The 27,602-nt window shown below is 42.0% G+C and overlaps 1 protein-coding gene across 30 annotated transcripts in view; it reads left to right on the forward strand.

Moving 5' to 3' along the window:
- KCNMA1 (potassium calcium-activated channel subfamily M alpha 1) overlaps positions 1-18,112 on the forward strand; it is a 768,728-nt gene extending 750,616 nt beyond the window's left edge. For 7 of the 30 annotated variants that reach the window (XM_018042422.1, XM_018042398.1, XM_018042401.1 and 4 more), the window contains 2 exons: positions 2,120-2,344; positions 11,812-18,112. In XM_018042422.1, coding sequence (XP_017897911.1) covers positions 2,120-2,344; positions 11,812-11,836 — 250 coding nt within the window. In that variant the 3' untranslated portion in view covers positions 11,837-18,112. Of the gene's footprint in view, positions 1-2,119; positions 2,566-4,656; positions 4,788-11,811 lie in introns of those variants that run through there. The other 23 variants (XM_018042412.1, XM_018042399.1, XM_018042400.1 and 20 more) reach the window with 5 other exon arrangements.

A 27,602-nucleotide genomic window follows, 5' to 3' on the forward strand; every position in this document is an offset into this window, starting at 1 on the left:
GAGTATAGTTGATTTGCAATGTTGTGTTAGTTTCAGGTGCACAGCAAAGTGATTCAGTTATATATATATATTCTATTTTCATGGACACATATATTTTTACTTAATGTATTTTTCAGTTGACTCACTCTTTTACTTTATATATTTATTTTAAAGAAAACTGTATATTATTGCCTGAAGCAGAAAAAAGATTACAGTTCTAAACTAAATTCACAGCAGCCTAAAATTAAAAGTACATCCTAGAATTGTCAAAGTCAGTATGTTTGTATAATATACCTCAGGAAACAGTGCCATGAGATAGATGAGTGTTCCTCAGACCTACTTGCAGAGTAGAACCTCTGGGGGTGCTTTTTAAAAGTACTCTGATTACCCTGACTTAACTGGTATGAAATGAAAATATGAAGTTTGAATGCCCAGAGATTATACAATAGAGCCAGAATTGAACATAATTTCTGTAGTCTAGCGGATTCTCAAAGTTAGGTGAATATGAGACTCATCTGTTCAGGTCAGTTCAGTCAGTTCAGTCGCTCAGTCGTGTCCGACTCTTTGCGACTCCATGAATCGCAGCATGCCAGGCCTCCCTGTCCATCACCAACTCCCGGAGTTCACTCAGACTCACGTCCATCGAGTTGGTGATGCCATCCAGCCATCTCATCCTCGGTTGTCCCCTTCTCCTCCTGCCCCCAATCCCTCCCAGCATCAGAGTCTTTTCCAGTGAGTCAACTCTTCACATGAATGGCCAAAGTACTGGCGTTTCAGCTTTAGCATCATTCCTTCCCAAGAAATCCCAGGGTTGATCTCCTTCAGAATGAACTGGTTGGATCTCCTTGCAGTCCAAGGGACTCTCCAGAGTCTTCTCCAACACCACAGTTCAAAAGCATTAATTCTTCGGTGCTCAGCTTTCTTCACAGTCCAACTCTCACATCCATACATGACCACTGCATAGCCTTGACTAGATGGACCTTTGTTGGCACAAATTGCTTGATCCGCAATCCAGAGTGTCTCACTCAGTAGGACTTGAGTGGAGTTGCTTAAGAATTTGCATTTTAACAAGGACCTACTGTATAGCACAGGGAACTATATTCAATATCTTATAATAACCTAAAATGGAAAAGAATCTGAAATAGAATATATATATATACACATATAAATTATAAATATATATAAATATGAAGTTTTATATATAAATATATATTGTATATAATATATATAAATATATAAATATATATATTTATATATATAAAACTTCATATATATAAAATATGAAGTTTGAATGCCCAGAGATTATACAATAGAGCCAGAATTGAACATAATTTCTGTAGTCTAGCAGATTCTCAAAGTTAGGTGAATATGAGACTCATCTGTTATATATATAATGGATGATATATATATATAATTTTATATAAATATATATATAATTATATATGAAATATATATATTTATATATATATAACTGAATCACTTTGCTGTACACCTTGCTGTAAATCAAGTATACATCAGCTACAAAAAAGAATTTACATTGTCTATCTGGCCTGAGAGCCACACTTTTGAGATCCATTACTAGAAATGAAATGGTGATTGTTTAGTCATATCTGCTATTAATCAGGGAAAAAGGTGATCTTTGAGGAGAACAGTTAAAGCCTGAGGGACACATAGGCAGGGAGGTGTCTTATAGCTTTCCATTTAGTGAAATCCTTCACCAACGTTGATTTTTAAAAGATAAAGAGGGAGAGAGGACTAAGGTTCTGCTAGATGGTGGTAAGCAAAGATACTGCGATACGGGTATGAGATGGGTGTAACAGTCTAGGATGGGAGATGCAGTGCAGCCCTTGAAGCCTCCTGCTTGCGCTTGTGCGTCTCAGGATCGGAAGGGAACTGGACGCTGTACTGAAGTGGGTGTATAGACCGCAGGAAGTACTGCTTGTTTCTCGCTTGTCTAGAGCCAATTCGGAATCTCTGGGAGGGCTGACTTCCTCTGTGGAGCTAAACAGATTCCACTACGAAGATACTGTCTAAGGCCTTGGGCTGGCTGGGATCCTCAGGTAGACCTGGTCTGGTTCAGAGAGGGGAAATCTCCACCACATTATCCTCATTCTGTGACTTCTTTGCTCTCCGCATCCAGGTATGTCATCACCAACCCCCCGTACGAGTTTGAGCTCGTGCCGACGGACCTGATCTTCTGCTTAATGCAGTTTGACCACAACGCCGGCCAGTCCCGGGCCAGCCTCTCCCATTCCTCCCACTCGTCCCAGTCCTCTAGCAAGAAGAGCTCCTCCGTCCACTCCATCCCATCCACGGCAAACCGACAGAACCGGCCCAAGTCCCGGGAGTCCCGAGACAAACAGAAGTACGTGCAGGAAGAGCGGCTCTGATGTGTGTATCCACTGCCTCCGTGTGTGAAACTGTATCTGCCACTCATTTCCCCAGTGGGTGTTTCCAACAGTAACTTCCCCCATTTTCCCCTGTAGTCCCTCCCTTTTTTTTACACATATTTGCATATGTATGATAGTGTGCATGTGGTTGTCATTTTTATTCCACCACCATAAAACCCTTGAGCACAACAGCAAATAAGCAGACGGACCAAAAGTTATTTATGATTCTAGGGGAAAAATAACCCAAAGGCATGGCTCCAGACATAAATAGCTCACTGCAGGAATGAGTTCACAGATGAGAAGGGAGTGCTTGTGATCCCCATGTCAGGTATGCAGAGCAAGTTTAGTTAGCGTAGAAGAGAAGTTTATTCTGATGTATCAGTTTTATCAGGGTGCTTTGGGTTTTAATTTTGTTGTTGCTTTCCTTTCTTTCCTTCTCTTGATTTTTTTTACATATACACAATAATATATATATATATATATATATATATATATACACGCACACACGTATTTGAAACAAGCAACCCAAAAGCAACAGAAACATATCTACCGGTTGTTTCTACTCTCTGGGCCGAAGTATCTCAAAGCATTTGAAAGTCTTTTGCCATTTGGGTAGGTGATGAAATGCACTTGCTTGTTAGAACATCGGAGATTTTTTTTTAGTTACTCACCAAGGCCTTTTGTCCCAGAGCTAACTTCCTTTGAGAGTCTACAGGAACATTTCTACTCTTACTGTGGCAGAAAGACTAGTATTCCCCTCTTGGATGTATCAAATGCAAGTCATTTCATTTAAGTGAAAAGAGGTTTGATTGCATATTGTTATTCTGTCTCCTTATGCTGCCATATGAATAGCTATGTTTTTTCTCTCACTTTTGACATTTGGGATGAAAAGCCATATGTATCATAAATATCAGATGTAAGTCATTAAAAACTGCCTTCCTGGGACTTTCACATCTTTTAAAAGGTGAATTACCTACCTTATGTACAGAATAAATAATGCTCAGGAAAGAGCAAGTATTTTTCCACGCATTCTCTGGGGACCTTTTTACTCCCCTTTGTTTGATCAGCTAGGGCCCCAGTGCCATGGAGGAGCAAGGGCTGGGGCCGTGGTAGAGAGAGCGGAAGATAAACCCAGCGGCGGATCATGTTTTTCTAGAAGCCAGCATGCTAAATAAATCAGAATGTAGGAGGATCAAGCCACAGTTGACTCCACAAAGACAAAAGCCAGCTTCAACTGTTGGCACAGCTGCATGATGCTGGCTGTTCCAGAGCAGAAAGCCAGTGGGAGAAATTCCTCATCGTCAGTTTCTTTAACGTAGCCAATCTACTTAGGCAGGTGAATGACAGTCATAGAGAAGGACCCCTTGTCATTAACAGATGGGAGAGAAGAAAAAGAGTGCAACAGTGAGCCAAATACATTTTGGTATACTTCTTTTTTTTCTTTCATTTTCTTTCTTTCTTTTTTAAAACAGTTAGTAAGCATGAGCAAAAAAGTAGAGAAATACCCTTTTTTCAAGATACAGTTTTCAGATATTTTATGCATGCAAACCATGCTTTAGGCAAAGTACAGTAGTTCTTAAATATTGGCCAACTCCACCATAATCAAATTCTTGTGAGGATGGACTAGCCTTGGGCTGCTATATATATATATATTTGAAATGTTTATTTGAAAACAAATTTCACTGAACAGCACAGGTGTTGGCAGGGGCGGGAGGAAAATGTCACAGCTGTAACCATCTCTAAAAAGGTGTTTTTATGGTGAATGTTTTGGGTTTAGATTTTGAATCCCCTGTCCCCCCAAGCATGATAGTTTTTGAGATCTGCTTGCTGTGTGAATTGACAAGCACTTTTACTGACGAAATAGTGAGGCTTAGTCAAAATCTCCATCCCCACACCCAAGACAGGGCAAGGCAGTGTTCCAATCAGTATTCGAGTGGGCAGTCATTGTATACATGGATATTAAAAAGCCCTATGAGTGGAAGATTTTTTCAAATTATTTTTGTCCCTGTGTATTGATTTATACATTACATACAACTATCTTTTTATATATAATTATATATATACACATATATACGTATATATGTATATGTATATATATACATACACACACATATCCCCTAGGTTTGGATCATGAAGAGCTATTCATGCATTCTTTGCAAAGGAGGTTATAAAGTTATGCCCTCAGAACATTTATAACTATAAGAATGTGCCAGTTAAAGTGCTCAACAGGAAATATGACAGTTTAAAAGCGTTGTAAAACTCACATAGCTTACTTCTCTCTCTAAAGTGCAACAAGGATGAATAGAATGGGCCAAGGTATGACAATTAATGGTTCTGCATGACCTAGCCACTGCTGGGGGTTTTCTTCTATAACGTTGTCCTTGTGAAAACTTTTGTGAAATTAAAAAAAAAAAAGGAGTTACAAATTTTATTCTGTTATTGGTTTGTTTATTTTTATTTTTATTGTTCTGTTTGTGGGTTTATTTATTTCGTTTTGCTTTTTTTTTCTCCCCTCCCCACCTCCCCTCCTCTCCCCTTCCTTCTTCTCCCCCTTCCTCCACTTTCTAAATTGCTCAGTGCAATGAGGCTGTCCTGCTGCTACTGCTAGACCCCTTAGAGTTTGTTTTGATGTTCTTGGGGTTGGGGTTGGGTAATCTGGGGGGAACTTCTCTCCATCTGGCTTGCCTTTCAATCTGCACGTGGCCTCCCTGCCCACCTTGGTACCTTGCTCCAAGTCCAAAAGCATTTTCCCATCAAGAAACCCAGCTTCCTCCACCTCCCCCCATTACCATCACCCCAACCGAGTACCCGTCAGTCTGTCCACATCTCTGTGTTTATCTTGGCAAGACCAACTAAATCAAGTGATAATGCCAAGTGATAAACTTTTCTGGAAAACATTTGCAGCTCTTCCACTTGGCAAACCTGCTTCTTGGTGAATAGTTTGCCCTCCTTTTGATTTAAACCAGGAGGATTATTAATGGTAAAAAAAAAAAAAAAAAAAAAAAATTGGTCTTCTTGAAGTTGGATCAGAATGACTCCCAAATTAAAGCTGTTCAGCTATATGTATCACCCCAATAGCCCATACCCAGTTATCTGGGGGTTGATGATTCAGCCTCTGTATTACCTGGGTCTCTTCTCCCACCTGCCTTTCAGACATTTGTGAAATCCCAACCAGAGATTGGGCAGATAGAAAGAAGTAAATCCAAAATGCGTTTTCTATACAATCTGTTAGCAGCTATGATGAGATGATCTTGTGATGGGAATGGAGTGGGAACAGACTGACTTGCAGTGAAATTTGGGGATGTTCTCTGGACTTCAGGCATACAATTGAAAGCTAATTGTACTTGGCTAATGATATATTCAGTGATGAAAAAGGTATCATTATTACTTCTGTTTTTTATGAGTCCAACTACTATATTGTTCTTTCCTCAGTTGAATGAAGACTCTCTTCCATTGTTTTCCATGTGACTCCCAAACTTCTCATCCTTCTTTCAGGTTCTCTTAGGAAGGAGGTATTCAAGGTTTTCATGTGATACCTCTCCTCTTCCCCCTCCCCACCCAAAAAATAAGTAGGTCAGGGTGGAAAGTTAAAGGTTATTTGAAGAGAAAGTATGTGTACTTAAAGAGAACAACAGCTAGAAACTCAATTATCTGCACCATTCTAAAAGAGAAACAATTTGTAAGCCATTCAGTTCAATTTGTTTTAGGCTTTGAAAGGGGTAAAGCTTAAGTAAATGGATAGACCAGGAGGCCCAGTGAAACCTCAGCTTCAACACTCAGGTGATCATGAAATCAACATCCCTAATGGCTGCTACCCAGGCCCCTTCCTGAAGCCAGTTCAAATGGATGGAGAGAGACTTGGACCCTTACAGTGACATTTCTACCATGATTAGGAGAGGTTTCAAATTCTGAGTTTGTTTAGTCGATAAGTAGTGTCCAACTCTTTTGTGACTCCACGGACTGTAGCCTGCCAGTCTCCTCAGTCCATGGATTTCCCAGGCCAGAATACTGGAGTGTGTAGCCATTTCTTTCTCCAGGGGATCTTCCAGACCCAGGGATCGAACCCAGGTCTCCTGCATTGCAAGCAGATTCTTTACCATCTGAGCCACCAGGGAAGACCATTCAGGCTATGACCCAGAACCCTATTCTCAATATGTGCTCAATAAGTATTTTTGAAATAAATTGATCTTAAATATTGTTCTATCTTTAGTCATTAGATAAATTATCTTCACCTCCTTGGCTTATCTTACAACAATCCAAGGAATGCCTAGAGGTGTTTCATAGTGCAATCATGCCGTTGGCACTTTCTTGGGCTGAGTACACAGCTTCTGAGAGAAGGGAACAGTCCTGTGAGTTCAGTGAGAGGAGAGACGTGACTGTGCCTTCTGCCAGCATCATCAAGATCCCAGATGACCAGAAAAACCTTTTGACTGGCTCCTCTTCAGCATGGGAAAAGCTGAAAGGTGTCTGTATCCCAATAGAGACAATTAAATCAACCTGCCAGGTTTCTATAGCAACAGGCTCCTGAAGGAGAAAGAAGAGGGTGCAGAAACTTCAGGGACTGCAGAAGTCAAGACAGGGTAAAAAAAAAAAAAAAAAATCAGTGTCTCAATCAGCTTCTTTCAGCCCATCACTGCTTTGCCATAAGATGATGAAGTAGATGTGGGCACCTGTCACTAACCTGGTAGAGACTATGTCCCACCAGGAGGTTGTACATCCATCACCTAGGGAGGTAAGAGGGATTATTCCCCTGCCACTTGAAAGGGAGGAGTGAAAGTCAGTCGTTATGGAGTGCCAGGAGGGAGCAGTTGTTCTGCTTAGGGAACGCCAGCATCAGACTTACAGTTAAAAGGGGTCACACCGGACAACTGCAAAGGAGCAAGACAGCTTTTATAAGGGAAAATTACTCTGATTCTATTGCAGTTTTCCTTTCGAGCCATACTTTATCCATGGAAAGGAAAGGAGACAGTAGGGGTGGGTGGGGTCCACTGGGGCCTTGGGGTCTGCTGGGCAGAGGGTGAAGGCCAGACTAGCTCTCAGAAGCTCTCACACAATATTACCTTTGAAGGATTGAGCTCTTTGTTAGCTCTTACTGTTCTCAATTATTATCTCTATCCAAATGGAATCTTTCCCTTTCAAACCCTTTCTGTTTCAACCTCAGCTAGTGGTATAGCAAGAAAAGGCCCAATTATTCCACATACCTTTGCTGTATCATCATCTCCCCTTTCATGTGCTCTTCTCCTGGGAGTGTTGAGAGAAAAGGCCAGATCCCACAGCACTGACAACCCACAGCTGGCCGAAAACCCAGCAGTTACGTCAGCCCAGATCACGAGCCCCTCTCTGCCATAGCCCACTCCTCTGGGATCCGTCATGGCTGGAGGAAGTCCTGACCCTTATTCTAGACCTTCAAATGTCAGGGATGAAAGTAGCAATGGAAGACACAGATGGCTTGCAGGTGGGGTAGGGCACCTGCCAAGTTGAAAGCCAATATTTCAAAGACACAAGCACCCCTGAATGCTGTCACCCCTTCCTTTCCTCCTCTTCCTAAGGAGGGATATCCAGTCAAATCCTTCTTCACCATCTCTGCTGCACAATCCCCAGTCTTCTGGGCAGCACCCAGGTTTACACACCTCAGTTCTCCACCCCTAGTTCACACCGTAATCACACACTGTAATCTCCACCCCTGTAATCACACCAAGTATCACCTATTCTTATGTCCTTTGGCACTGAGAGTACTCATATTCATGCTAACCTTATGCATGGTTAACTAACCATAACTAAAAACTAACACCCTCCAAGTGCTTACCGTGTGTCAGACATTCTTCTAAGCACTTTATGTACATTAACTCATTCAGTTCTCCAGACAGCCTCAGATGTAGATGCAGTTAGTATTTCCATCTGAAAGATACAGAATTCAAGGGACAGATTTGTTCGAAGTCACTCAGCCAGGAAATACCAGACAGGTGTTTAAAACTAAAGTCCATGAACTTTATGCTCTAATGCCCCCTAATGTTACCAATAATACTGATAGCCTTAACAGCTCCCATTGACGTATCGTGTATGTAGATAAGTGCTTCATGGACACTAACCCCTTTCATCCAAACAACATCATTAGAAAGATCATTAGCCTCATTTTACAGAAGAGAAACTGAAGTTAAGATAAGTTATGTAACAACCCACTCAGAGCCAGGAATTAGTATGTGAGCGAGCCAGACGCCCTTGGCCTTACCCGCGGTCCTCTGCCATCTCCTTGGTTGCAGTGGATGGCTTGTGGCCTGTCTGGTCTTGATAGGTGATGCCTCCCAGTGGCAGGGTCATGACTCTCTGCAGTTATTTTCTGGGTTTGATCTTATTATCAGCCTGCTTGTCACAGACTGAAATGCCACTTCTTCCTTGACTTGAGGCACGTCAGTCATTCTACTCACAGTGATGACACCATGTACCACATCTTCAAGACCTTATTAACAAATGAATTTCTTTTTCTTTGGTAGGGAGGAGGGCCTCAAAACCAGATCCATTGCCCTTCTCATTCTAGGGATAAAAATAAAGCCCCCAGAAATCTTTCTGGCTTGTGGGATATGACAGGAATAGGAGACCAGCTCAGGGCTTTGGATTGACCTTGGACCACTCCAGCACTCTCTTGAATTCCTTGCCTGAGTACTCTTCCTTATGGCCAGTTTTGTAAGCACCCAGTGATGCAGCTCCTTCTTTGGAAAGTTCGATAACCCAAAGTGTCATTGTAGCAAGGCTCTCTCCATTGGAGCAGAATGACCGGCAGTCATTAAAGTGTGGTTCCTATCAAGCCTTTTGGGAGAAGCACCTTTGCCCCTACCCATTTTAGCATTCATCTGTTTCCATGTCTTCAACATCTTATCTAACCAAGTCTCCAACAACACAGCTGTTTATATCTTACAAGGCACCTGAATTAAAAAGCCTGTTTCTCAGGCTCATCACCAGGATATGCTTTAAAACAACTCCTTTCTGTGCAGAAGCTGAATGGCCAACACAGGGATGACTCTGCTTAGATTATTTTTATGGCAAGAAATGTAAAAGGAAAGAGAGAAAGGCACTTAAATGGGGAAATAATGCTCTCTTTCTTACAGACAGCAGAAGGAAATTGATACTCTCTCTGCCGTGAAAGGTCAAAATGCCAACTTTGAGTTGAACTGTAAAGACTAAATTCTGAACAATTATTCTCTGCACCAGTTGTAAAAATTTCAGCAAATTGCAGCTGTCTTAGGTCTTTCACCCAGAAGACCTACTCGTTTCCATCAGCAGAGTTCACTCTCCCTTCCAACCTGGCATGTCCAACCTAGCACTAAATCCTTTTGCAAAATCAGTCCACAGAAGGGTACAGCCAAAACCAAGGGCAGCTCAGGCAAACAGCACAGACACTGGGTTCAGCTCTTCTGAAAATCATCCTTACACACAAACCATTGGAAAAAGTCAGAGTTTGAAATTGTTTCATCGGCCTGGCAATGCTTTTAAAACATGATAACCATCATACTTTACTCCTCTCTGAAAGGTTAGTTTAATCATAGATCACAAAAAAATTGGTTTCCACAAATGCGTAATGGTTCATCTATGTCTCACTTCAACTAAATGGTTTTTTAAATGGAGCTGAAATTATTTTGATGTGTACATAGTCCCGGATTTCTATACAACCTTTTTTAACCAGCCCATCAGGAACCTTGCCTCTAAAGCCTCATTAATAATTCAGATGTGCTGATGACTTTAAAAGATCTATGGAATTGAAGCTTAGGAGGAAAAAAAAAAAAACTCTGCTTGACAAAAAGATAAATGAATGTAGAAAGAAGCTGTAGGAGTCTGGCAAGCTGTAGATCATCTCAGAACAGATTGTAACTTTATCATTCTGTCAGGGGGAATAATTTAAAGCACTTAATCAGTTAGCTTCACTGTGAGGATGTAGCATTATGAATTCCTATCGTCCAATCTGTTCAAATCAAAGTGAACTTAATTATAATAGGTGAGAGAGCCAGTGCAGGAAGGAGAGGGGGGTGGAGAATGATGCAAGAGGCAGGAAGTTTCCTGAGGAGGGGGTACACCGAGCTGCTGAACAAAGGGTAGTGAGTGAGCTTTCTCCAGGCTCAACTTAGTTTAGTGTCTACACTGGGGACCCAGGGCCCTGGACACAGCAAGAGGAAGCATGGACCAAGGAGAGACAAGCAGAGTGGTCAGGAGCTGATCGTAGGTGTCGGACCCATAGACCATTAGCCATACAGGGACACATACACATGGTCCTCTATCAGGATCAAGCCAGGTGAGCAATTTTGTTAACATATCCAGCCAGGACCACCGACAAGGCAGTTATGAATTGTTCTGAAAGACAGAAGAGGAGGCCAGAGAGGCCATCGTCTCTATAGCAGTGGGCATGCATGAAAGCTTTTTCCTTTTTCTTTGCTTTTCCTAAAAGCCACTAAAATGAGGCATATGATTCTCAAGTTAGAATGCACTGTTTGCCCCAGTTACTTTGTATCTATACACGTGGCTGTTTTCCCAGAATATTCCAGTGCAAAAAGAGGTAGGGATAAGGGCTGAGTCTTGTGAAATAGCACTAACTGCCGGGAGGATGCTAGGCCATTTCATCCTCACCCCAGCCTCTGAATGCCCTGACTCAGCATTCTCTTCAGCCATCTCTGGATCTAGGGTGAGAATGAAATGCCAAGGCTCTGTCAAGCTCCCTTGTTGACAGCTTGGGTGATTATAGTCAGTTAAGATAGTGCCACTAGGAATTCTTTTCATAACTCCATACCAACAGAGAGTTTTATTGAAATTAAAGCCATCTCAAAAGCCTTTTAAAACATTGGTTGCTAATCTAATGTTTCACCCTCACTGGCCAGCAAAAATCTGTGGGCTTACTTTAAGACTCCCAAAACTGGCTTCAGAAGAAATAAAGGAGTGTTGTAATTAAGATATACCTCTAAGTGAGCTTGTACAAGCAAAACCAGTTAAAGGCTGGGAGGAGGAAACCCTGCAGCGGATTCTTGATCTCAGTCTGTGGAAGGGACAGTAACCCTTCATCTCCACTCAAATCAATGGATGCACAAGTCTGTCTTTAGGTGCAACACCCATGCCTAATTCTTGTTATATTCGTCATCTCCTCACCACCAAAGCTTTTCAGGCCACCAAAGGAACCCCAGAGAACACTGCCAGAGTTAATCTTCCAACCCCTCTTTATTCTCTGAAGTCCACCCCTGGTGCCTCCAGGTCCCAATAGCCCGTTGGTTCGTCACTTGCTACAGAGGTATGTTTCAGGTTCTGGGGTTCTCCCTACACTTGCCGTCTCTTTTAGCAACTACTCACTGTCAGCTTCTCTTGATTACCTTTTTGCATTTTTCAATGAACTTTCCAAAATCTTTGGCCTAGGACTAATTAAGCTTCTAATTTCTCCTTCTTGTTCTCTATCCGTTTTGCCCTTTAGCAGAAAAGAAATGGTTTACAGATGAACCGGATAATGCCTATCCCAGAAACATTCAAATCAAGCCCATGAGTACCCACATGGCTAACCAGATCAACCAATATAAATCCACAAGCAGCTTGATTCCACCAATCAGAGAAGTTGAAGATGAATGTTGACTCCCAGGAGACCAGAACTATTTTTTTTAAAGCCTGACAAACTTCATAAATGGTGACGTGACTTTTCTTCCTCTTAACATGCTGAATCACTGGTGGAAACGTTAGGATAAGCAAGAATTGCAAGAAAAATAGACAGATCTTTCTCCTTGTCTGCCTTGAATATTGCTTCCATGTATTTTGGAAAAGAAAATGATTTCATTTATAAATGAACATACTAAAATAGTCCTGTATAGCCTCTAGCATTTTAAATTATTTTTATTTATTAGAAAGAAAATATATATTTTTTCTTTTTTTCTCATTGTCAAATATCTTCCCTATGTCTAACAATGCAAAATCAAAATGCCTAAGTGGCCAGACTCCTTAATGCATTATTTCTCTTCTTTATCTCTTTCTTTGAGGAGAGTGATGGTCACCACCACAATTACTTGTAATTAAGGATACTGGATTATTAAGACAATTTTAAAATGACCCAATAATGTAAACATGTATTTTAGTAAATTAAAAAAAAAAAAGACAAAAGGGGGCAGGTGAATTTCCTGGATGGATGTGTATTTTGGCTACACTGACACCAGCTCTTAATAAATGGAAACACTTAATTTTCACTTTCAAAAGTCATATTTTTGTAGTTTTAGTTTTCATCCTGTATTTCTTATCCTTTTGTTCGTATATTTAAAGGGAAGACCTTCTTGCAGCTTTTCTACAAATGCCAGATCGGGTTTACCCTGTCAACTAACAATACCAGAAGGGTTGTGAGCATGCCTGGGATGTGGAAGTTGAGGACCAGATGCACAGAAGACATTTCTCTGTTTGTTGTCCCAATGGCGGGGACTCCTACCTGCTGTTATGCTTCTCATTTCATACCTCCAAACCAACCAAGCAAGTAATTTCAACTTTGGTAAGGTCTGGTGGACTCTCTCCCCATCTCCCAGGTCCAGGGCTTTTAGCCTGAAAGTTTGTAAACATCAATTAATAGTTCTACTTAACAATAGGATGGGATAACACATATATGCGATGCACTGAGTTTTTGTGTAAAAGCCAGAAAAGTTTTATGATTGAGGAGACGACTTTTGCCCAGATCTAAATTTTGCAGGCTTTCCTTTAGTTGCTGGGACAAAACACAGAAACTTGTTACAGCAACCTAAAAATAACAACACAAGAACAGCTACAGATACACTTAATACAGGCTATTAGAAAAGGCCTTCGAAAATTACCAGCGATGAAACTTTATGTATCAGCCACTTCAAACTGTGGTCAAAAAAGATTTCTCTAGCCATCAGACACAATTCTGACGTGTCTGAGCTCTGGTGTTTGCATGCTCAGTGTCCCAGCATCCCAGCAATCATTCCATTCCAAACGATTTTCAACTTCGAAATGATAAGTCTTTGATAGAATCATCAGGGTCTCTGGAGCAGCATGAGTATGATTTTTATTTTCTTAAAAATGTTAATTGTGGACACTCAAAAAAAAACCCAAAACTAACTAACCAAAATATCCCCCCGAAGTCCCATGCTATCTCTTCCATTAGGCCATGACCCCGTGGCACATACTATGTTACTGCAAATCAGATCAGAGCCAAGCAATGAAACCATCATGGTAACATGTCCACTAAGTACTCCAATTACCACCATAGGCAAAATGAGCTTCCAACTCTGTCTGGTCCCTGCAGAGCCAATGTCGTGTTTCCACCTTGTAGGCGTCGTCCTGAAGTGACTTGTCAGACTGTGGTTACCCTGTCGTCACATTTTGTAGAAATAGTTCTGTAAAAGTATTGTGAATATACTGTATGTCCAATTGGATTGTTTAAAAACTACTTATAACCAATCACTAGTCTACTCAGCAGACTAAAATGACGTCAGCAGTCTCTATTCAGGCTTATACACATTTCTTGGTTTCCAACAGAAGTTAAATGGGTTTGTGGGGGTGGATCCCTTGCTAAGATTTAACAACTTTTCTGAAAGCTAGGACTTCTTCTATTATACATAATAATTTTGCATTGGGGTCACCTTCGTGTACATTCTTAGTACATCAACCCACGCTCTTCTTTCCTTCATGAACCCTAGTGGGTTACTGATAACTTGATAACCATTTCTGAATTTGTCTTAACTATTTGGTCTCCTCTGGCAGGCAGTGATGGCCACCACCTAAATGTCCTTCCATTAGAGAATGTTAGGCCACAATGTCCCATGCCCGCTGCCCTCTCTTCCCCATCTCTCCAAACCGAGGCACAGTGGAAACGCAAGTACAAACTCCATGCTCTTTACAACTAGAGGTCTGAATATAAACTTTTTTTTTTTTTCAAATCAAAATGGCAAAGATAGTTTCCTAAAGCCAAGGGCTTCCCTTCAGTTGGCAAGAATCCATTTCCTTCTAAGGTAGAGCAAAGTCATGCTGTTTTGCCTTTGTTCATAATGAATTGTTAGGGGCCAGAAAACACAGCTATGCATTTTTTTTAAAAAAAGGAAATCTATAAAATGGCTGGTTGTTGGCTCCTTTGGCAAAAACTCATACCTGGTAGATGGAAAGTGAAACGAAAACAGAAACAAGATCAGGAGATCATTGAAGGGCTTGGAGGAATGCCAGAGCTTCCTGGTTTGTTTCTATTTGGTGAGCTCTCTGGCCTGGAGGAAGTCCTCACCACCCTCTGACAGACCCCTCTTCCTGGCTACATTCAGCATAGACCACTGATGGCTATCATTAGTATAGTCTGTGTTATAAGGTTCTGATGTCTCATCCCACTTTAGGATTCCAGAAAAGCCATTTTTCTAAATTAATAACTCAAGTGCTTTGGGAATCAGACTCTCCAACAATCTATTGCAAAAGCAGAAAGCACCTACTTATCAAAGCATCATCATCATCTTTTTCCTTAAGATAACTCGCAGTTTCATCTGAGCAATTTTGTACCTTAAAATAGTCTTGAGCCAAGATAAAACACCTTCAGTAAAAGTGGTTGTGACTAAGGCATACACGGAACACCCAGAAGCTCTTTCCTTCCAAAGCCTGGGCCATCTTATGATGTACTTTGTAAAAAATTTAATTGAGGACTTTAAACAAACAGGGAATTAGAACTGTTTGGTTAGGGTTAGAAGGGAAGAAAGTGAGAAAGCAATAACATTGGGGATGTTTTCATGTCTAAAAGCAAAAGAATCCAAGTTTCCTACTTACGTTTTAATTATGATGGTTCAACAAGCTACATCTGCAGATAACTAGCTCTACACTTAGAAAATGTTCTTGAAACTCTCTGAGTTTCAGTGACCTCATTTGTAAATGAAAGTGATTCATCTAGATGACTCCTAAGGTCCTTTTCAGATCCGAGAGGATGTGATCTGAGTTAAAAGTGGGAGCATGGAGAAAACCCCGTTCTGTCCGTCCTGCAGCATTGCCCAAGCAGGGCTCCTGAGGGTGGTGCCCCTTCCACTCTGGGCACACGGTAGTTAGATTTGTTCCTCTGCTTTACATTTCGGAATCTCTTTAGGGTCAAAATACAAATTTCAAAATTTAAAGTCACCTGAGTCACTTTGATGTGATTTTTCTGTGTATTCCTAGGATTTTCTTCTCAATTTCATGCCAGCCTGCCTTTTTTATTGGCTCAATTTCCATCAATCCCTTCCTCTCTAACCCATATCTCCAATATGTAGTTAGAGGCTCACAGCTCCCAGATTCTGGATATGAATCCAGGCACTAGGAAGTTGCTAGTCTGTTACTAGTCTTACTTCTCACTTCATTTCCTGTCCTCTGTTGATTTGATTTTTTTTTTTTCCTTCTCATTAGTAAACCAGGTATTTCTTTGCTACATTTCTAACATTTCTCTACCATTTTTCTTTGTCAAAAAGAATCTCAGTTTAAAAAAAAAGAAGGGGCGAAAGAAGGCAGAGGGGTAGAAAGAGAGAAAAAAATACAAACCAACTGGGATATGAGTCACCCTACCTTATAAGTGACTAAACCAGTCATTCAAATTGGACATGGTATTCCACTGCAGAATCTGTCCATTCTCTATGGAAGCGGAGGGAAACAAAGATGAGACTTCAGAGGAGGCACTAGAAACTAACTTGTCTTCAGGGCCAAGCTAAGATGTTGAGGCTTCATCTAGAAAGTCATGGAAAGTCACTCAGTGTTTTAAACAAAGAGTGATGAATTGAACTTGTGCAAAAATGAACCTGTGCATTTTTAGATCGTATGTTTTGAGAAGTCACTTCTTCCTGGAAGTCATCAAGGGCAGATATGCTGAACATTTTCTCAGCAGCATGGAGTTCTCAAAGTCAGAGCGTCCAACTCAAACAAACTCCAAGTGAAAACTCGGCATGTGAAGTCCTACCTTCCTCAAATAAGTGTTACTGATACTCATAGCTGTAGAAGCTCTGCTGGCAGTACAGAGGTTGGTTTGAGGGCTGGGGGTTGGGGCAATGGTTGTGAACCTAGGAATGATCCTTTGTGAAAGGAACACTTAATTTGGACCTCAATACAAGAAACTTGTGGAGGAACAGAAAAGAATGCAGGTAGCTGAGAACTGTTGTATTAATTAGTTCAAAGTGGAAGAAGCTGAACGTTATCTATATAGGCAGGTCTGGCAGTCGAAAGGCATGGAGGAAAATGGAGCTGGGAAGAGGGTCACAGCAGGTCCTGTGGGATCTGGACATCAGAAGCACAGAGATATGTACACAGTGTGGCTGGGTCTCTAAAGGAGGAAGGATGAGTGTGGAGGGGTTTTCGAAGGCAGCAGAATGTGGCAAGGGCAACTGTACTTTTACGGGCTAAAAGGAAAAAAAAAAAGTAGAAGCTGCTGGGAAAGGAGATCTCAGCTACTCCAGAATCAGCAAAAGGGGAACTAATAGAGATGGAAACATTAAGAGAAAGGGAGGGTGGGTCATATATGAGGCTGGAGATGGAGGAGACAGTGACTTGGAAGTAAGAAGTAAAAGGACTCAGTTGAAGAGGGCAGGGACATTGCGTGTTTGCTGTGGAGTTTGTCAGGGTGCCTGGCTCTGGCAGGCAGTCGGGCTGTGCTCTGTGTTACTTTGGATGCCGTAGGGAGCTTGCACAGGACTTTTAGGCCACTGGAACTCTTCCCAGAGAAGGACCCAAAGGGAGGGACCCTGAGGTGTGCTTTCCCTGTTGCCTCCCTGAGCTTGTCATTCCGCTGTCCCCCGTTCCCACATCCTGGCGGCTTTGGTTTCAGCGTTGCTGAAACAGAACCGACAGTCTTGCTTCAGTGGCTTTTCTGGACATACAGCAAGAGGAGAGAGGGTCTTTGACTCGGTGAAACCAACCTTAATTTCTAGGTAGATTTCAAATTTAAAAAGCTTTCCTTTGGTCTGTTTATCCCCTTGAGGATGTCTGTGTTTCTTCTCCTCCACCTTGCTATTTGGCAGAGTAGGGACAGAAGTGACTCCGAAGGTCTTCAGTGGGCCTGCCTTGGGAAGCATGCCTGGGCCCGCTGCTCAGAATCTTAGATGGAAATGTACGCACGGCACCGACACGTGCCTGCCAGGGCAAACGGAGCGGCTGTCAGCTGGGATTCAGGGTCAGTGTGAGAAGGCAGCCGGCAGGTAGGGGAGCCCCGCCAAGGTTGATGGAGCCCCATTTCCAAAGCACCCCATCCCCCCACCCCAGAGCAGCCTGCCCCCTCCCTGCCTTCCACTGAGTACAGCCTGACACATTCGACCAGAACTGCAACATTTCAAACATAAACCAAGGTCTGCCTGGAAATCCTAATTAAAAACGTTCCATTCCCAGGTGGCACAATCACATCCTGCGTAAAACTTCTGGCTCACATCCCACCCCCCAGATGCTGAAAAGAAACCGTCCCTTACTTAACACCAAAACCTACACTCAATGTTTCTTCAGGGGATAAAGAAAAAAAGAAAAGTATGCTTACACAGAGGTCAGCCTACTTGTTCATTAAGGAAAAAGAGCGTGGCTTATTCATCTGTCTTTCAAATGTTTGACCGTTGGCATGATGATGTTGATGGCGGATTACTAGGACCTAACCAAATCGGAGGAGAGATTAAATGCTGGTGCTCTGAAATGATCTACCCTGTCATCTGTAACAACCAGTGATAACTCTCTTGTCTTGTAAAAAGGGTTTGTACATAACTTGTACATGGTTTCATTTTGTATTTTTCGCAGATTAAAAATTTATGTATTTGTGTTCTAAATCGGCGAGCGTGCCTTTTGTCTCCAGCACCCACACTTCATGGGCGGGGTGGGGGAGGGGAGAGTGGAGTCTGGGGGTCCCCATCAGGCTGCTGTGCCTCTCTCTGGTGACGGCAGAGGTGTGGACTGATTGGAGCCATGGGAATGCCCTTCCCATTGCCTTTGCAGCTTCACGTGCAAACAGCCCTGCACCTCCCAGGAGACTGTCAGTAGGTACCAGCCCAAGACAGCAACGGAGGGCAGAGGAGAGGAAGAGCCTCTGTCGTTAGACGTGGTGCCTAGGAGCCAGTCCCTCCAGCATCACACCATGGCCAGAGGGCACACACGCTCCTGTGGAAACCTTCAGCATGCAGGTTGCTAAAGAGATGGACAGCTTTTGGGTAGCCCATGGGAAGCCAGAACATATGTGTCTTCAGCCACTTGTACCCAAGCTATTTACTCTTTTCCTGATACCTGCACAGCAAAACAGTGCCCCTTTCCCATGCATTTGGCATATCCAGACAACCATCAGACGTTTTCACTCATCCCACCCCGTGCTCACCCCCACAGAGCAATCGATGAAACTTTATCACAAGGCAAAACAAAACAAAACAAACAAAAATCTCTTAAAACTTGATGCTGTGGTCTCTGAGCCGTGATTTCAATCATCTTCAGAATACTAAGTCTGAACTGTTTTAGGGAGACTGGACTCCCAAACTTAAGGCTGATCTAGCCTGGAAGAAGAGGAGGAGCTGAGAATGGAGAAAAGCCACTCAAGTTGTATGTATGTAACGGGCATGATGACTGGCACTTAATATATTCGAGAGATGAGCTCATTTGTTTATGAGCTGTATTTACTGAATAGTGATTATGTTCACATTCGTCTACTGGGAGCTGGGGATACAACAGTGAGTAGCATCATGACTCCAGTCTCTAGTCTGGGGAGGAATAGAACCAACAAATCAACAGGAAATAGTCACATATTAAAAATTAACCTATAGGGGCTAGTATGGTATGCCAATGGGAAGGCATGAGAGAAGCATTTAGCCATTTCAAGAACGGTCGGCCAACTAACTGATACTTTGAGAAACAAATCCCGGTTTTCCATAAGCCAATACTAGCCCAAACTGGAACTCATTTCCAGCAAAAGCAGGTTCACCTGTCAGAATGTGCCAATTCCTGACAGCCTTTGGATTCTGGTTTCTCAACTTGCCTTCTCCAATATTTGCTAACAAATCTGAACGTTGTTGGGGAATGTAATTGCAGAGCATATGGTTCTCATTAGTTCGGCAAACTTCACTGCCAAATTCGGCTCCAAAGAAGGAGTCTGCATAAAGGATGAAGTATTAGGAAGAGATCGACAGTGATGGAGAAAGCAAATAAAAGTGAGGAGACAGTGAGTTACAGGATAGCAGGCTTGGCATACACAGCACAGTGAATGTGGAGTGTATTTTTCTATTTGTTGAGAAAACAATATATGTGAATTTGTGTTAAAATCTCCCTGTAGCAAAAATCAAAGTAGACCTTTCACCAGAATCAATGTTAACTGCTTTGCCACGTCAGATGAGATAGATTCTGCCTGGAAGAAAAACTGGGGGTGAGGTGGGGAAACAGAATAGGGTGCGAAAGGAAATAAAGCATGAATGATATCAAAATGTAAATATGGGCTCAGGACTATTTTAAATGTTAATGGATCGGGCCTCTGAGAGAAGAAACAGGATCTTATGCTTACTCACCTTTCATGTTCAAAGAGTCTGAAAATGTAGGCCAAGAATCAGAGATAAGAGGTCCACCGAGACCTGGAAAGAATGATTGGACAAGGTGGGGGCACTGGGTAGACAGTTGTCCTGCCCAGGCCAGCTTCTGAAAACTGTGAAAGGAGGAGACAGGGCTGTGCCTGCCCCAGACTCACCATGGCCGTTCACCATAGCTTGACCTGTGCCATCCAAGAGCTAAAGTGGGGGTCTTCTCACTGCCCACCTCACGCTCCCACTTTTCAGTCTGTTGAATTGCCTTACTCATACCTAACAGACAGGTCTGTTTTGTAAATAATCTTTCTTTAAATTTTAAATTATAGTTGATTTAAAATGTTTCAGGTGCATAGCTAACGGTTCAGGTATACCCCTATAGATCTATATGTAGCTATTCTTTCTTGAGTTATTTTCCATTACAGGTTATTGCGACATATTGAACATAATTCCCTATGCGATAGAGTAGTTCCTTGTTGTATATCTATTTTATATATAGTAAGGTGCATCTTTTAATCCCTCATTTCTAATTTATCCCTTCCCACTCTTTGGTAACCAAAAGTTTGTTTCCTACGTCAGTGAATCCATTTCTAATTTAAAAGATTTTTGTAAAAAGCAATTTACCTTAATCACTTCTTTCAAAAAGTAACTAACTTTGTAGGATCAATGATCTCTTTCTGGTCCTTCTGTTTCTTTGGTTAACATGCTCTTTACCTCAGGGGCATGCTACGATAACAAGCACACATGTTTCAGCTGGCTTGGGAACTACTAGTAATGTCAGCTGATGAAGGCCCAGGAGCAGCCCGCAGGCGTAAAATGCCAGTGCAATGCAGGGAGCGGGGAGTGTGCTCACAGGAGGAGGGAGAGCCAGCGGCAGCTAACCCAGCTGGGTGATAAGCAGTACTTGGTTCAGAAGGTTTCCATCTCTGCTTTTTGGCTGCACCGTGTGGCATGTGGGATCTTAGGTCCCTGACCAGGGATCGAACCCATGCCCCCGGAATTGGAAGTGCTGAGTCTTAACCACTGGACCACCAGGGAAATCCCGAGAGGATTTTTAACAGAAACAGTTGCAGATTTCTATGAATGAGAGATGAGTTAAACGAAGGTATTCATTCATTTGGTGAAGTACTGGACACTCAGGACAAAGGGTGAAGTAGATTCATGTTTATCAGAGGTTGGCAAATGGTATCACAAAGGCCTGAGGCCTATTTGTAAATCAGTTTTATTGGAACATAGTAATACCTTTTCATTATGTATCATCTCTAGCTGATTTCCTGCCATAAATGGTAGAGATGAGTAATTTCATCAGAGACTGTATGGCATGTAAAGTCTAAATTATTTACTATCTTACCTTTTACTGACTCCTGGCCCATACTACATACAGGGAGAAAATATAATGTATAGAAGGACTCCATTACTGTTAACTGATTAGATATATTTATACGTATATTAAAATTTGGAAGAAAATTAGCCCAAGCCATAAACAATGATCATGAAGGAAGGGCAGGAGGCAGAGGGGGAAAATTAAGAAATATTTGTATTTTTAGTAACCTGTTCCAAATATTCCAGGAAGAACGACTAGGAAAGCTATCTATTTCAAAGACGAAATGTTTGTTGTGGGCCTTGGTGAGCTACAAATACAGTGACAAAAGATATTTATGACTTTGTATTTAGTATTTTTTCTTGTGACTTTAAATGGATTCATTGTTTTAATTCATAGTTTTTATTTTTGTTTTTCTTACATAGAGATCCATATGCATTTTGGTTTATTGACCAGATATTCAGTGACTTTCCTAAATTTACTTATCAATTCTAATAATTTGGTTTTATTTTTGTATGTCCTATGTACACAATCCCAATTATATCTAGCAACATGGAAGTATTTATTTTCAACTATTATACTTCTATTAATTTTTTTTGCCTCATTGCTTTAGTGAAAACCTCTTAGGATAGTGTTTTAACAGAAAAGATGTAGTGAGTATGGCTATGTTGTTCCAATATCAGGGAGTATATGTATCAGATTTTCTTATCCATTCATCTATTGATGGACATTTCGGTTGCTTCCATACCTTGGGCTTCCCTAGTGCTTCAGAAAGTAAAGAATCTGCCTGCACACAGGAGACTTGGGTTCAATCCCTGGGTCAGGAAGATCCTCTGGAGAAGGGAATGGCTACCCACTCCAGTATTCTTGCCTGGAGAACTCCACAGACAGAGTTCCATTGCGGGCTACAGTCCATGAGGTTGCGAAGAGTAGGACACGACTGAGCACACAACACTAATACACTGGCAACTGTGAATAATGCTGCTATGAACATTGGAGTGATTGTTATTGCTGGCTTTCTTTTAACTTCCATTTGCATGAAATACCTTTTTCCATCCCCTCACGTTCAGTCTGTGTGTCTCTAGATCTGAAGTGAGTCTCCTGTAGGCAGCATATGTTTGTATCTGTACCCATTCAAGCACTCTGTATCTTTTGGGTTGAGCATTTCATCCATTTACATTTAAGGTAATTACTGATGTGTATACTCTATTACCATTTTGTTCATTGCCGTGGACTTGCTTTTGTAGGTCTTTTTATTTTTCCCCCTTCTTTGATTCTCTTCTCTTATGATTTGATGACTATATTTAATGCTACGTTTGGATTCCTTTTTCTTTTTTGTGTGTGTGTATCTATTATAGATTTTTGGTTTGTGGTTACCATGAGGTTTTTGTACAGCAGTCATATATATCCATGACAGTTTAAAATTTCTGATCTCTTAATTTTAAATACCCTCAGCCAGGTTGGTTTATGGACCCTGCTTTGTGGGGATGCTGCTAGCTGCTGGTTATTGGGGCCTGGTCACAAGGCAGAACCACAGGGAGCCCAGGGCTAGTGCTGGCTCACTGGTGGGCCAGGTGAGGGTCCAGAAAACTCCAGGGCTGTTGCCCCCACACTGGTAAGTGAAGCCAGGTCCTAGATTCATGCCAGAGTACTGGCAGGCAGAGCTGGGTCCCGGAGTCTGGTTACAGAGCCCAGTGGTCCCAGAGCTGGTATCAGATCTCTGCTGGGGGGACAGCGGGGCTAGCTTCTGATACAGTTGAGTGCAGGGTCTAGGGGTTATCCTAAGGTTGTATTGGCCTGTTAGCAGACAGGGCCAAGGCCCAGCTGGTCACAAGGTAGGGTATGGCCTGATGGGGAAAGTATGGCTTTCTTGCATCAGTGTCTGCCTCCTGGTGGGAAGGCTGGGGGACGGAGCTGTGTCCTGGCGCCCTGGTGGGCAGGGACATGTCTTGAATCAGGTCTAGAAATAGCTACAGCCTATCTGCTTGTGCACAGGCCATGTCCCTGCCCAGTTTGTTGTGAGGCATCCCAGCAGTGGTGGGCGGGGCCGGGTCTCAGAGATAATAAGCAAAAGGGAGGAGCCCAAGATAGCATACCAGCACCAGTTTCCTCACATTAGAAGGAGCTCCCAGATGTGGTTGCCACCAGTGTCTGTGTCCCCAGCATGAGACTCAGCCCCCTACCTCACCACCCTGCCTCTCCAGAGGGCAGACCAGCAGGTAGGTCTGGACCAGGTTCCTATTAAATTACTGCTTTTGCCCTGGGTCTGGGTGTGTGTGAGGTTTTGTGTGTGCCCTTTAAGAATGAAGTATCTATTTCCCCCAGTCCTGTGGGGCTCCCAAAGTGAAGCCACACAGGCCTTCAAAACCAGGTTTCCAAAAATAAAAACAAATTTCTTGGGGGCTTGTCTTCCTGGTGCAGGACCCCCAGGCTGGGGAGCCTCTTGTGCAGCTCAGAACTGTCATTCTTGTGAGATAATTTCTGCACTAAAATATTCTCCAGTTTGTGGTCATCTACCGCAGGGTGGCGGGGGCAGCGGTGGTGGTTTAGTCACTAAGCCATGTCTGACTCTTTGCAACCCCATGGATTGTAGCTCTCCCTGCCAGGCTCCTCTGTCCAGGGTATTTCCCAGTCAGGAATACTGGAGTAGGTTGCCATTTCCTCCTTCAAGGGATCTTCCCAACCCAGGGATCGAAACTGCATCTTCTGCACTAGCCTGCAGACTCTACCACTGAGGAGTCCGATGGGAATTGAGTTTATCATGAGCCTACCCCTCCTACCACAAGATTGGCTGTGAGATAGTGACTATTAAAACTGGGTGATGGATACATAAGGTTTATTATACAATTCTGTTCCTTCTTTATATGTTTGAAATTCTCTGTAAAACCAATTCTTTTTGACAACACCAAGTTTTAGTAATGGTTTGGAGTAAATACTTGTAGATGCTATTAAGTCAGGTAACTGGTACACTTTTTGGTAGAAATAGAGCAGTCTCAGGCTTCCCTGATAGCTCAGTTGGTAAAGAATCTGCCTGCAATGCAAGAGACTCTGGTTCGATTCCTGGGTTGGGAAGATCCACTGGAGAAGGAATAGGCTACTCACTTCAGTATTCTTGGGCTTCCCTTGTGGCTCAGATGGTAAAGAATCTGCCTGCAATGTGGAAGACCTGGGTTCGATCCATGTGTTGGGAAGATCCCCTGGAGAAGGGAAAAGCTAGCTGCTCCAGCATTCTGGCCTGGAGAATACAGTCCCCCTGGACTATATAGTCCATGGGGTCGCAAAGAGTCAGACATAGCTGAGCGATGTACACTTTTGGGCTTCCCCGGATAGCTCAAATGGCAAAGAATCTGCCTGCAATGCGGGAGATCCGGGTTCGATCCCTGGGTCAGGAAGATACCCTGGAGAAGGAAATGGCAATGCCCTCCAGTATTCTTGCCTGGAGAATCCCGTGGACAGAGGAGCCTGATGGGCTACAGTCCATGGGGTCACAAAGAGTCAGACAAGACTGAGTGACCAACACTTTCACTTTCATAGCAGGCTCAGGTATGTTTGAAGATGAACATAATGTACCACAAATCAATTCCTCTTCTGCATATATACTGTAGAGGTACTGTCAAAGATGGAGGATACGAGGAGGCAGGCAAAATACTTTCAGAGCAGCACGCTTTTGCATGTGAAAAAAGTTGGAAGCACTACAAACGTCCATCAACAGGAAACTGGACGGATTATGGTACATTCATCAAATATATTTCAATAGAGCCGTAAAAGTTAATGAACTATAACTACATAAATTAACTTTGACAACTCACAGACACAATTTTGAGGTGACAAAGAAAAAGGAAAAAAGCAAATTTTAGAAGAACCCATATATTTTATACAAAGTTTTAAACATATTTAACAATGCTATACTCACATATAAAGGATTCACCTAAAAAGGATTAATTGCAGATTGTATAAAATTATAATGAAATGCAAACGAATGGCTGGTGCTGAATTTTGAATAGTAGCTACCTGTAGAGGAGGGAGGAAACATGTTTTGGAAATATACGACATGGGCTTCAAATATATTGGAACTACATTAAGTGTTATGCTTGGTTTTACACATTACACACATGTGTATTTTAACTTATATCATTTTTTGGTCTGAAGTTTAAAATTTTAAAAATGTCAAAGTGTGTGAAGGCATAATGAAGGAATAAAATAAAAGTTATGAGCTTGGTAGACTATGAGCGTAAAAGAGGAAACAGACCCAGCCAAGGTGCTCATAGGAAGCTCCCTGATAAGGAGACCATTGTGCTGAGTCTTGAAGGATGAAAATAAAAAGAATGCATTCTTCTGTGAAGCAGAAACAGAAAGAATATTCAAAGTAAGATGTGCCATTTTTTTTTCTTGGGCCAGCAGGCTAAATTAAGGAACCTGACTTTGTTTTTTTTCTTTTTACAGCAGAGGAACTAAGAGTGATTTTTACAGTTTAATGGCTACATTTTAAGTAGCTATATAAGTATTTAAATACTGTTCTCAGTTTTGCCTCAGTAAAGCCTAAAATATTTGCTATCTGGTACTTTCAAGAGAAAGATTTCCCAGGTGGCACAGTGGTAAAGGATATGCATGCCAATTCAGGACATGCAAGAGACACGGGTTCAATCCCTGGATCAGGAATGTCTCCTGGAGGAGGATGGCTACCCATTCCAGTGTTTTTGCCTGGAGAACCCCATGGACAGAGGAGCCTGGTGGGCTACAGTCCAAGGGGTTGCAAAGAGTTGGAACGGCTAAACACCACATACACACTTGAAGAGAACGCTTGTTAATCCCTGAAGCTTTTTTTTATTGAAGTATTGTTGATTTACAGCATTATGTGAGTTTCAGGTATACAGCATCGTGATTTAATATTTTTGCAGATTATACTCTTTTTAAGATTATTACAAGATAATGGCTCTAATACTCTGTGCTATACAGTATATACTGTTGCTTATCAACACTTGAAACTTTAAATGCTGTTTCCTAGTAATTCTTGGTGTATCTTCCTGATTCTGAGACAGAAACAGAAAACACTCTTAGTTATAAAACTTCGTATGGTCTTAAGGGAGTAAGCGCAGGTTTGGATTAGTTGCAAAGGACAGAAATAGAACTAAGACAAGCTTAAACATAAAGGGTGAACTATTTGCTTATGGGTCTGAAAGTCCAGGGTTAATGTCTTCAGGTGGAGTGTAATTCACATAATCAGATGGTGTCGAGAATTTTGTCTCTGTGTCTCTAGACTCCTCTTTCCTCTGGGTTGACTTTATTAACAGGTAAGCTCTCCCACTGTGATGGAAAAATGGCCAACATCAGCTCCAGGCTTATAATCGAGTAGCTGTGCAACTTGTCATTCATGATTGTTCCAAGAAAAGTCTGAGGGCACATATTCCTTATCCTGTCCACCCCTAGATCAGGAGCTAGAGTGTCTCCTTGGATAACAGGGTCCCAAAGAGCAAGAAAATTGCAAGACTTTTCCACAAGAAGCAAGAATGGATTCAGATGACCCTCAGTGCTGGTTGGCAGACACTGTATTTCTTTACCCCACAGCTATTCCACTGTCCTCCCCCTCCTGCCTCAAGATCCCAAGACTGATGATAAACTGATTTTCCTGTTCTTTGGGTATAATACATTCTTCATACCCTTCCTATCTAGTCTGCTTACTTTTTGTTGCACAAAGATTTTGGATTAACTCTGTTTTACTTTCACTGTGAAGCTTTGACTTCACATTTGCCTTGTAACTCAATGACTTTCTTGCTTTGATTTCTCAACTCTCTTGAAACTTCAACTCTTTAATATGTTTCTCCTTTTCTATCCATGCTAAAAAATTAGTGGGAATTATGATACATGCACCGAAACCTCAAATGAACTGATAATTTGAAATACCTATACTATGAATTAACTTTATTTTGCTAGTGTTCAACATAAATTTAAAAGTTTCAGATGATAATCCACTTCTTTAGCCAATTTTACCAAAGACCAGTTTCCACCTAGCAGGAACAGAGAAAGGAAAGAAAGAGGTGAGGAAGTAGAAATATTCTGCCACTTTATAGTGAAATCTGGCTAAAGACTATTGACCTAAAACAAGTAGACTGCTAGTTATTTCTCCAGCAAAAAATAAAATGGGTTTATTTGGGATCGGTAAGGGATAACAATTGAGGGTTTGCAATCATGGCAAGTCAAGAACAAGTCCCCAGTGAAAATAAAAAGAACTTCTTTTTAAAAAGGGGAAGAGGAAGTTGAGAGAGTCCATTGGAGGAACTGAGAGTTTGAAGTCTAGTGGCTTTTCACTGGCTGAGTTGTGGCATTTCTCATCGGCTGAGCTCTTGCCAGGCAAGCAGCAGCAGCATTTCTTCTTTCAGCTGGACTCTTCTGTCATTGTAGGACATGACAGTTTCCCCTTCTGGCCTCCTCACTTTTTTT

Source organism: Capra hircus, chromosome 28 (assembly GCF_001704415.2).
Source record: "Capra hircus breed San Clemente chromosome 28, ASM170441v1, whole genome shotgun sequence".
Taxonomy (NCBI): Eukaryota; Metazoa; Chordata; class Mammalia; order Artiodactyla; family Bovidae; genus Capra; species Capra hircus.